This window comes from Typha angustifolia, chromosome 15 (assembly GCF_048772165.1).
Source record: "Typha angustifolia cultivar Huaian chromosome 15, ASM4877216v1, whole genome shotgun sequence".
NCBI lineage: Eukaryota > Viridiplantae > Streptophyta > Magnoliopsida > Poales > Typhaceae > Typha > Typha angustifolia.
In genome coordinates this window covers 22,778,030-22,789,346 of record NC_133253.1, presented here as the reverse complement: position 1 = coordinate 22,789,346, position 11,317 = coordinate 22,778,030, and the positions used below count along the sequence as shown (strand labels likewise).

Below are 11,317 nucleotides of genomic sequence, written 5' to 3'. Positions count from 1 at the left end.
GTACCCCAAATATTGCAGGGAATTCTTGCAGGCCAGGGCAGTAGAAGAAGATGAAAATTAGGTAGCTTTCCCCTCAAAAATGCATGTTATCTGTTCTTATCCAAGAAAAAAAGAGGACAGGATTCAAAGCCAGAGAAAGAAAAAAAATGCCACATTCTTACCAAACTATACTGCAAGAAACTCATTAGGATTCACTAATACACAGAAACGAACTTTAGCCCATTGTTATCCACCTATCTAATGCCCCTAAAAATCACTACATCAATGACAGTGATTTAATGAATAAAAGAACCGTTACCCAGCTAACCAACGAGTAGTGTGGGTCACGCACCTACTCTCTTTTCCTGGTATAACAAACAAGCCCTTTCCAGGCCATGAAAGGTTCAATCAATCTTTCACATGTGACAGCCTTTAATATAGGGCAGCTACATACATCTTTTACTCTAATAAAGAAACAAGCTGACCGAAACTATTGCAAAGGAGAAAGAAAGCCTATGTAATGAGTACAAAATAAAGGCAAGAGTTCATATCTGACCCTAAGAAGAAGAGGTTTAAATCTATAAGCCACTCAGATTATCTTCCAGTACTTATTGGTAGAGCCTAAAGTAAGCCAATCATTTGCCCTTCTTTCACCACAAGAAGAGTCATGTTTAGATGAAAATGGTGGATAAGGACATTGAAAGCTAGTTCTGCATCAAAGTTTTTTTTTTCCCCCAGAGTTCATATACTTGAAAGGACAAAAAGAAAAAGAAAAAAAAAGGGGGAAACAAACATGAAAGAAATGAAAGGTAGGGGACCAGATATCGTGCCGACATTTAATGGATGACTCCAATTATCCCTGTCATTATTTATGTAGCCAATGGCAGAATCTTTTATGGAGAAGCACTAATATAAGATTAGGAGTGCTCAGAATTGTAATTTGGCAGTCAGGTCACATCTTAAACTAAGCCTGTGAACTTAAATACCGGGGACGGCAAAATTGTACTTTTCCCTATGGAGGAGAGTTTGGCCACTGACAGGTGTCCATGAAGCGAACCCTACCATCAGACCAATAACAACACGACAAGTGGAAGAACATGAGAGAGAAAGTCAGACGTGATGCCACCTATCATAATGAACATTTGGAAGTTTCTCCTCCTCTCTGACAAATAGGTATTCAGAGGAACATGCAATCCACTAGCATTACTGCCATTGTCACTATGCATACTTACGGATGATGGGATGTGCACCACAAAGTCTGGATATCTCCCTTCTAAAATAGTTCTCCGCTGGATAAATTAAACATACACGGCAATTGATCACCAAAGGAGTTCACAACCCATAAACACCTACAATGCCTTTTAGCAAACACCCAAATTGGGATCGTCTTGGCTTATCCTGAAAAAAAGGGCAATGGATTTATAGCATTTCTTTTTTAAAAGATGTACGGACTTTGAGATGCACAAATAATATCAACCGGCAGCTTATAAGTAGCGAGGAACAATAATTTCTCAATACTAGCTCTACAAAATTGTGTATACTCCAAGTGAGCACCTTTGGCCATTCTTGATGTTATATTGTTGATTGGGAATAGACATGGATATCTTATTCAGCTTTTTGAAGAGATATCAATGAAAACGGGAAAGAAATTCATATTTTTTTGACAGCCTGCTATTTTCCATTATGGTATATGATCAAGATCACGACAAAGTAATGAACTGAGCAGGAAAAGATTACTCCGATGGAACAAACACCAAAATATCATAGCCCAAAGAGAAGAAAATAATTTGAAGAGAGAAAATAGTACAACAGTTATTGGTGCTTCCATAAGTAGCTAAAGAAGGAAAGACAAGATCCTCTTCAAGAAACAATCAGAAGGTTCTAAGGCTCACTGAATCATAGAAAATTACTTCTACTAGCTCACCTTGAAGCAACATCTGAGTAAGGGCTAAGATTGCTTTGCAGTCTGCAAGATTTTTACCTCATGCTTGAGACAGCTGTTCTTGTTATCTTGATGTATTGTGTTGGTGGGAGGTATATATCACACGACATGACTGGTAGAACACCAATGACAGCATACACTATAAAAGTGAAGATAGTGAGAGTGGTCCAGTGAACAGCAAGGGAAGAATGTACAAGGCAATGCATTACAATGACAAATGTGCAAATCATTTAAGATTCAACTTATGTACTCTCCATTCTTTTGCATAATAGACCAAGGGAAATAGAAACAAGAGCAAGGAAGCTAAGATGGGCCATTACCTCAAAGGTTACCAACAACTAGTTGCTGTAGCACATCCTTTTACTTAATGTAACTTGTGTTTCATAACTGCTCTCATAGTAAGAAAGTAATCAGCATTATTCTCCACCAACTTTTCTTAATACTTTCCTCTTAGTTTCTCTCTTCCAAAGGTGACTACTGACTAGTAAATGCCTGCAAAGTACAATTTAGTTCTCCTCCAATCATCCCTATCATTTTGTCATACAAGTAGCTGTCATGATACAAAATTCCAATTTGTTTACAAGTTCCCAATGCTGTGTATAATTGAAAAATTAAACTCATATACCATATTTATCGTCTCTGGAATTCCATTCAAATGTAGAGGTCTTAGTGACATTCAAGCATGAGGATCTTCATAGTAAGATGAACATTTTTACAGAACAAGATTATCAAATAATCCAAAGGAAATATAGGTAATATGATAAAGAACACCTTTCTATCCAGTGAAACTTAGATCAGACTATCATGCAAGTTCAACCATATAGATACTCTGGTCTGCAAAATGAAGTAGAATACTAGCTTACACATAAAGGCTAATAAAAAAAAGAAATCAAGAAGTATACAATGAACACTCATGGTTTGCTAGTTTTCACCATTCTGATAGCTTCATATTTTTTCTTCTGCTTCCTATATTTCTTGGAGACCATTTTTGCAAAAGAAAGTACTAAAGAAGTCAGAAGAAGTACAAAGACGTAAATTACAAAAACATTACATAAATAATATTACAAAAAAAAACTACAATTTTTTTAAACAATAATCTTGCAAATAATGGAGGAAGTACCTTTGATGTAATAAGGAGCCGTGCCAAAATCTTAAGTCAGTTCTTTCTGCTGCTGCAGAAGTTTTGCTTTAATGTTGAAAGTTGAAACTGAACTATTTTTTCATTTCCTCTTCTATCATGGTGGTTGAGAGAACCATCCAACTATTGTTGAAAATTTTCACATCCTGATCTTGTCTAGATAAATGAAGAAGGCATTATCTTTAACTGAGAGTAGTAGACAGAAGCACAACAACTATTAATTTGTAGAGTCATCAGTAATAATCTCTTGGTCAGTTGCTATCTTAGTAGCAATAACTTCATGCTTTCTATACAATGCGAGATGATTATGGTAATCTTCTAATTCCTTCTCCAGCTTCTCAATAAATTGGCTGGTGTGTTCAAGAGATTGTTCAAACCTATATTTCTCCAAAGCCTGCCATCATTGAGACAAGTGATAATGGATCAAAAGCAACGGTATGCCAATTTAACAAATCAACATTTATAACTAACTGAATAACAGATATCTTGGTATTCACAGTATTCAGGTGCTAGAAGTTTTACAAATATATAAACAATATAACTGTTGGGAATATCTGGGAATAAGAAGTAACATTACTGTAGTTGTTGGAATTACTTTCTTAAAGCTGATTGGCAATTCATTTCTACTTTTCTCTTCCTAATATAGTAACCAGCTAGTTGGTAGTCTTTACAGACAACTATATGCAGGGAAACAATCTGATAGTTTATAGTTGCACACACAAATTAGGTAATCGAACAACTAAGCTGTCAATGTTGTAGTATTATAGACTTTAGGAAGCTGTATTCCACTGGACACATCACTAAAGAGGCATGACAAAGGTCATTACCTTCTGCTTAGAAAGAGTATCGGGAGGTGACATGACCTCTGGCTGCACATAATTCTTGCCACGATAGAATATTATGGTGTTGGTATCCTTTATATCAATAACAGTGCCTTTGCTAAGGCGTGTTAACTCCTCAGCATAATCATGCACCTGACCAGGTCGACAAGGCTTGCAAACTACTTTCACAGTCTCATGTTTCTTCCAATGGAGATGCATATTAAGAACTACACCACCAAATACTCCTCTCCTCCCAACAGGAACATAGTTCTTTTTCTTTTCACCAGTCCTTTTGAGGTAAAACCGCTCTTCTTCAGTAAGAATTTCAGGATCATGTACTGGTTCCATTGTCCTTGGAATCTCATACTTCCTGAGCTTCTCAATCAGCCATTCTTCTTTTCTTTTAGCCTGGATTAGGGTAATGAAGCTTATGTTAGGAAATAATAGTTGAGTGTCTAACAAAGTTTTCACATGAAAAGAGTAACTAGAAATGTGGTCTAGACAAAATGGACCAATACAGAAGCATTTGTAAAAAGACCGCAAGTAATAAAGGGACCTCCAGCAAAACGACAGCTCATAATTCCACTAATTCTAAAAAGCATTTGTAAGAAGACTAAAGTAATAGGTAGGTTCATTCTGACCTTTTCAAGCTTGTATCTTATCCTAACTTCAGGGTTTGGAGATTTCATTTTCTTTTTTGCCTTCAACCGGTACCACTTGAGCTCATTCAGTTTTGCTTTTCTCGACATCTTCTGCTTCTTTGGCCTTTTAATTTCTTTGGTCCGAGCTCCTGGTTTGGCAGTCGGTTCATAAAGGGAAAATCTTGCAACATCATCATCTATATTCACTGTGACAAGTGCATTACTTCTGTATCTAAGGGGTTGTGAACTGTGTATGCCATGTAATACATCTACAATAGAATTCTGAAGTTCCAAAGAAGATCTCGCAATGGGGGATGAAAGAAACATGAAACGAAAGCTTCTCCAATCAGAATATGGACATATGGAAAAATGTGAAATGCCTGTTAGCGTTGGCATTAAAAATGCACTCTGCTTCAAGCAATATCCATTACAAATATCAATCCAAGAATTCCTGTGAAAAAAAAAAAAACAGTACCTCATAAAGTTTCCACAAGAAGAATCAGCAAGACAGATTATTGAAGAAAAAAAGATGAAAAAGCCCACACAGTACGTATTCTTAAGCATTGAGGATTTCCAGAGACATCAATGGGTGATGGATAACATAAAGCAGCTAAAAAATCAGCAAAGTATCCAAGTCAGGTTCTGGTTCATCTGAAGATGAAGATAAGCTTATAGGTCGTTAGCAAATAAAAGAACCAATATTTCATCGGCGAAACTTATTTGCATGAATGATGCTTCCTAAAGTTACAAAAGCTTCAATGCCATAGGTAATGCCTGTTCATGGTAAAGTGTAGTAATTTACCATATCTAATAGTTTAAATGGAAGTTTAAGGCATAGTAGAGAAGACTTGAAGGTTTAAGAGGCAGTAGGAAAAAGGCGTATACATTATATCATCAGGATAAGTATGGAGTTGATATATGATATATACAATACCTTTATGCAACCAGAATGCCAAAAACTTATAAATTGATAGAACATACTATTTGATATAGTTGGATTCCCCTGTAATGTAAATGTAGTTATAAATGGTGCAATAACAAATCAATTTTTTGAGATATGTAAAGTTTCAGTCACATATTCACATATATAGTCCCATTCCACTACAAGTCTAGAACAGACTGGAACCTTCCTCTGCAACTGAGACCATATCTTCGGCAATTAGCCTATTAATTATGAATAAAGAAAAAGAAAAAGAAAAAGAAACGAGATCCCCATATGCATATGGCAATGAATAAAGCTCTACAGAAAATACCAACAACCAACTTGCTGTAGTTCTGTTGACGCCCATCTACCAACCCATAATTCTTTGTATATAACAGATGAAAGCTAGCTATTTTTCTGCAGAACATAATGTTATTTTGACCACCATGTCTATGAGCCCAAAGAAGAAATTGGGATCTAGGCAAATACCTTATTAAATCCAAAGCTACAGCAGATCACGGAAAGAGAATATGCATTCAAAGAATCAGAACATTGGCAGTACATGATAGAGGTTGCACGCTAGATATCAGAATATACAAACTCATACGAGTACAGAAACCAATAGAACAAAATTTAAGCTCAAAGAATCTGGTTGCACCGTAACGATAATATTAACTCATACGTCATCTTTGATCGGAGAAATAAGTATCATCAACATTAATGCACGAACATGGGAAGACATTAGAACCAACAAGATTCAATTTTAACCAAGAAACCAATACAACAAAGAAAAATAAACGATGGGTTAGACCAAAAAGCAGATAAAAACCAAGATAAGATAATCAAGATCAAATCAGAAATGGCATAGGCTAATTATAGCAAACCGCAAATTATAGCAATCCGCAAAACAGAATAAGAAACAGAAAAGATCAACAATATGTTTAGAAAGAAGAAAAGAACCCACCCCTGAGGATGAAACGCTCCAAAGATCGACCGAATCGTCCTGCGGCCAAGAAACCGAGAAGAGAGAGCCATCGGGAGACAAAGATTCAGCTATTTTTATGTCATATTCCGCATTGCGTCTGCGGAATTTGAGGACGCAATGATAAAGACGGCAGGAGGAGGCGCGGCCGCGCCTCCGGTGACGTCGGAGGTGACAAAGGTGAGATTTTGGTAGGGTTTCGGAATTCCGACGGATTCTAATTCCTAATAGTTTATAATAATTCTATTTCTTTGATATGGGCTTCTCTTTATATAATAGCCCATGGGCTTTACTTCATTGAGTTTTTACACTACTCCATTGATTTGGTGGGAATATTTCTTTTAAGAAATTTTACAAATCTAATCCTATATATACCTATTTTTATAATTCGCACCTTATAAATATGAGAATTTTATAATCCAACATCTTTTTTGCTCTCATTTAATACTCTTAATTTGGACGGTACCAATAAAATTATATTATATTATAATGTATAAAATTATTTATAAATATATAGACTAACTCTGTCTTTTTCAGAGGATGAGTAGAGAGGAGGGGGAGGGGAGAGATGGTGATAGTATCTTAGTAATTTATTCAACACAAGATAATTAAAATAATAGATTAAATTATAAAATCGTCAAATGAGGTGTCAATCAGAAAATATGTAAAACTTAAGGTGTAATTTATAAATTTCTCTATTTTTCAAATAGGATTATGAGAACTAGAAGGGAAGCTTTTTATCCTTTTAGTCCTTCCGCATTTTACGAATGTGCAACAAGGACAATATCTCATAGTTATTAGATTTTATCATATAATTATGTGAAGAGGTCCTTCGGGAAGGAGGCAAGGTCTTGTGGGGGAAAGGATGCACATTTTGTATGACAACTTATTGGTACTTGCAAAATAGTTTTTATTTTTACTGCTTTATTTCTTGAAGGAAGTATTTATTTGAAACTGGATTGGATAAGATCGGGTTGCGGTTCGGGGATCATATACCAAGGGCTTTGTACGCATCCGACAAAGTGGCCTTTTTATGAAAAGGCGGCCCACTTTGGGACAACCACCGTTCCATCTTTTAGTGCAAAGCTCTCTATTAACTTTTAATACGTATTATAGAAATCGAAGTCAGAAGAGGTTTCCAAGTCCATAGTCAATGTCAAGTGGGGCCCATTTGTTACCTCAAGACTATTAAGGAGAGCCGTCCAGATCTATTTCTACGGTCAGGATTGGATCTATGGAACAATAAAGTGCGCCTCTCGCCACGGCAACGAACTTTCAGGAGCTTCACACGACAGCGTTACCTTTTCCGCCGATGCTTCCTAATTAATTGCACGCTTACTTTCTGGCCCTCGTTTATCAATTAATTTCAGAAATGCCACTATGATGCAAGATGGAAAACAGTCCGTGATAGTTTGGTCAGAATCTAGAAGGGCATCTTTGCAATATGTCCATAAGCCGAGGTGAGTTCTGTGCGTATGAGTATGAATGGAGTTCAAACTTCAAACTTGGCAGGTGAGTGACCTAACCCGAAAGGCATAGGTTGAATTTTTTACATGTTTTGTTTGACTCGATCTATGGACCTCTTGTAATTGGAGTTGCTTAACTTTTTATATTCGTCTTGGAAATATATAGAGATAATCTAATAGTTGTTGTGCTTCTATTTCTACACATGAACAGAGGTGTTGGTCTTCAGAGGATGAAGGGAGCCAAAGCTGAAGGTATCAAGAGAAGATAATGAAACTTTGATGAAATCTATTCGTTAGGTGAGTATGAATCTTTGAAGCTAGATGGTCTGATGGATTTATTCTCATCCTTTTTAAAGATTTTTTTTTAGTCTAATGATTCAGGTTAGTTTGTGAGAAATGGGTTGCTTCTCTTCCAAAATCTTGACAAAATCTGGGAGCTTCCAGGAGAATTGGAATCATAGCTTTCAGAAGATAACAAATGTGTCAGATGACGTGATCATCTCAAACTCTAAGAGCAGTGGAGACCAATTCCTTGCTCTTCTCTGCACAACAAGCACAGTGTCTAAAAGGATCAGAGCAGCATCTTTCTCAGAGAAGCCTGAGACGAACTCTGATACCAACCCAAGCTCAACAATCACTACAAGTCCATCGGTAGTCGAGGCTGCAAAGATTGAAACCATCAATACATGGGAATTGCTGGCTGGTTTAGAAGAAGAACATCACATTGAAGAACACCAACACAAAGAGAAACAGCTACAGCAACATCAAGAGCCAAATGGTTCAGTGTCTAGTTTGATCAAAGATGAGTCTGAAAGTGGTGTTGGGAGAGTTCGAAGTTTTCGCACTGTTGAGGACTATGATGCATTGGTGGCTGCAGTTAATTTAGAATCCAAGGAGGATAGGAAGGATGCAAGTTTGAAGCATGAAGGCGCAATCGTTGCAACTAAACCTGAGCAAAGTACTGAGAAAGAAAGTAAGAATCCAAGTAGCAAGATTTCGAGGAGAAGAGCCATGGCAAAAGAGCTTGCTGATCTAAAAGTACCTAGCTTCGATTTCTCAAAAAGCGGTAGCCTTAGAGAGTGGCTTGTGCATGGAGGCCAAGTTTTCTCTCCAGGTTCTTATGTCACACCTAAGTTTGGCAATCTAATATCAGAGCATAGAAATCGAGATCAGAGCAATGACCATGCTGTCTTTGATCCAGAGATGGTAGCTCAGTTTGAACAAGCAATGAAGCAACTTACTTTGGAGGAGGAGGACATCCTTAAGGAAATTGTAGAGACTTTAGAGGAAGGCGATGAAGAAGACACTGCCAGAGTGGAACTATCAGAAGATATCACAACAGTACAGAATTAAGCTCTGGCCTGGATGCTGGTACAATACCTTTGTAATAACAATGTAATTAGTAGTTTTATCCATGATGGTTCTTTCTAAAATTTATTTTGCAAATAGTTCATCAGATTTCAACAAATCTTTGGTTTCCAGTACTTCCCTTTTTCTACTTACAAGATGTCGGATGCTGAAAATATGAAATGCCAAAAACCATTGAGCTAAAACTAAGTGCTCAGAATTTGCCATCTTTAGAGCAGAAAACAAATGAGGAGGAAAGAGAAGCCCAACTCATTCAGATGCTAAAGCTGCCTTTACCACAGAAGACATCTTCATGTAAAATAAAATTCAACTCCAATTTCCCAATTGCAATAAGAGAAACACAATCAAAGCCCCTCAAAATAAGATCTACTACAATGAAATGGTCAATACCATGTTGTTACATAGAGAGATTTTTCATGAACATGCAGATTGAAAAAGAAAGTAAAGGATTCTAAAGATGCAGTGCTACAGGTTATTTATCTTTCATGAACACTAGAATCTACAACTCTTGACAATCAATTCTTTGAGAAAAGCTTGAACAAAGTAGAATAGGATGTATCAAGCTCAGTTACAAGGTCATGGCGATACGGGCTTCCTATACAGAGGTTAATGCTGATTTGCAAGCAAAGCAATAATACATAGTAGCTGGTCGTCAAGGATAGTCTGCAAATACAAGCATAATTTTCTAAAACAATTCATTCTTATATTCAAAGGAGAGAGAGCACTTAAAGGCAAAAGAATGAGGAGAAGAAAATTGTAAGATACCTAGAAGTAGTCTTCAATGAATCATCAGGATATACGCAGCGAAATAACTGGTTTTAATAGTTCATTCTCTTCGGTGTTAATGACAAGAACAAAACTTTCATACATTTAGTACAAGTAAACACTGGCAGGAGAAATCAAAAACACGTTTCTCCAGAGGTGTCAGTCATTTCATCCAATTTAGTTCCGTAGATTTTAAACATCAGAGCAATATGCTAAAAGAAAAGGAGAAGGAAAATAAGTAGGAAACTTTTGAGTTCACAGTAATGAGCTTTATAATTTCCAAGCTAAGCTTGAATAGGTATAGACTAGATCAAGCTCGATCAGCTCCATATACACCTGGATTGAACAGAATAACTTTTGGCAAATTATTAGAGATAGTATATATTGTTTGTGGCAAAATATTACACACAGAAAATCAAAGTTAGAAGAGATTTCCAACTCACCATATACGTTTTCATATTTATATATATATATCAAAGAAACTGTGCATTACTTTTACTATCATTCTACATCACACTCTCATTGGTATAGCATAGTATGTTAAAAGAAATTCAAAACATTTTACTAAAGTAGTAGTCAACTAGCATTTTGCCACCTGGTTAAGTTAGTATAGAAAACATCGTCTTCCCATGTAAACAATTTAACAAAATGTACGCACTTTTAATTCATCTTATTGTAGCATTTACTTTATTTACAAGTGACTCAATTCCAAAAGAAATTATTGCCGATCACAATGAAGTTGCAGTTTGGAGACTCAACGGACGACTTAATTGCCATAGTGATAGAGATTCTAGATGTTATTGTATTAGCTGCGACTAATCCAGTAGCCAGGTTCGATGCTCCGGATATTTAAAGTAATTTTTTTTAGTTAAGTATTTTAAGTTTATTATAATATTTTTTGCAGTTTAGGTCAGTTATTAAGGTTTATTTCTTTATTCTTATTTATTTTATGATTTAGATAGTTATTATAAGTTTTTTAATTCCTCCATTTATGTTATATGTTATTTTCCAAATAGTTTAGATGTCTTTATTGTGTTTTTTAATTTAGTGTTCGTCTTGTGTAGTCATCAATTTGAAATAAAGGCGTCTAAACTATATGAAAAATAACATATAACCATAGTTTTATGTTGCAGAGACATGCGTCTAAGGAGAAATTGCCACCGAAGTGAGCCGAGGAGCGTCCAACAATTCGTAAATAAGCAATAGGTTCTTATCTAAGCTGAAAAAAAATACTATAATTAGCTAAAAATACTTAGCTAAAAAAAATTACTTTATATATCTCAAGCATCGAAC

The 11,317-nt window shown here is 35.9% G+C and overlaps 2 protein-coding genes across 10 annotated transcripts; one reads left to right on the top strand and one right to left on the bottom strand.

Annotated features, from left to right (window-relative positions):
- Positions 1 to 138: 138 nt before the first annotated feature.
- Positions 139 to 6,623, bottom strand: LOC140779869 (uncharacterized CRM domain-containing protein At3g25440, chloroplastic). 8 transcript variants are annotated; one of them, XM_073125182.1, is made up of 7 exons: positions 6,408 to 6,623; positions 4,522 to 4,972; positions 3,887 to 4,288; positions 3,042 to 3,453; positions 2,854 to 2,895; positions 2,242 to 2,755; positions 1,754 to 2,060 (listed from the first exon to the last, which is right to left on the bottom strand). In XM_073125182.1, exons 1-4 carry the CDS (start codon positions 6,476 to 6,478, stop codon positions 3,277 to 3,279), a joined length of 1,101 nt encoding a protein of 366 aa, XP_072981283.1. In that variant the 5' UTR covers positions 6,479 to 6,623; the 3' UTR covers positions 1,754 to 2,060; positions 2,242 to 2,755; positions 2,854 to 2,895; positions 3,042 to 3,276. The 8 variants fall into 8 exon arrangements, with proteins under 8 accessions (XP_072981280.1, XP_072981283.1, XP_072981281.1 ...); XM_073125179.1 differs by adding an exon at positions 139 to 1,377 and having other exon boundaries at positions 1,904 to 2,060; positions 2,242 to 3,453; XM_073125180.1 differs by having other exon boundaries at positions 2,854 to 3,453.
- Positions 6,624 to 8,039: 1,416 nt separating this feature from the next.
- Positions 8,040 to 9,433, top strand: LOC140778237 (uncharacterized). 2 transcript variants are annotated; one of them, XM_073122856.1, is made up of 2 exons: positions 8,040 to 8,188; positions 8,273 to 9,432. In XM_073122856.1, the coding sequence occupies exon 2, from the start codon at positions 8,288 to 8,290 to the stop codon at positions 9,242 to 9,244; it is 957 nt and encodes a 318-aa protein (XP_072978957.1). In that variant the 5' UTR covers positions 8,040 to 8,188; positions 8,273 to 8,287; the 3' UTR covers positions 9,245 to 9,432. The 2 variants fall into 2 exon arrangements, with proteins under 2 accessions (XP_072978957.1, XP_072978958.1); XM_073122857.1 differs by having other exon boundaries at positions 8,055 to 8,188; positions 8,260 to 9,433.
- The last annotated feature ends 1,884 nt before the right edge of the window (positions 9,434 to 11,317 follow it).

Excerpts from the sequence above, each read along its gene's own strand:
- LOC140778237 (XM_073122857.1), top strand. The coding sequence starts at position 8,288 with ATGGGTTGCTTCTCTTCCAAAATCTTGACAAAATCTGGGAGCTTCCAG.
- LOC140779869 (XM_073125179.1), bottom strand. The coding sequence starts at position 6,478 with ATGGCTCTCTCTTCTCGGTTTCTTGGCCGCAGGACGATTCGGTCGATC. Across the intron at positions 4,289-4,521 it reads TAAGATACAAGCTTGAAAAG|GCTAAAAGAAAAGAAGAATG; the intron begins GTCAGAATGAAC and ends ACCCTAATCCAG. Across the intron at positions 3,454-3,886 it reads ATACTCTTTCTAAGCAGAAG|GCTTTGGAGAAATATAGGTT; the intron begins GTAATGACCTTT and ends CAATGATGGCAG.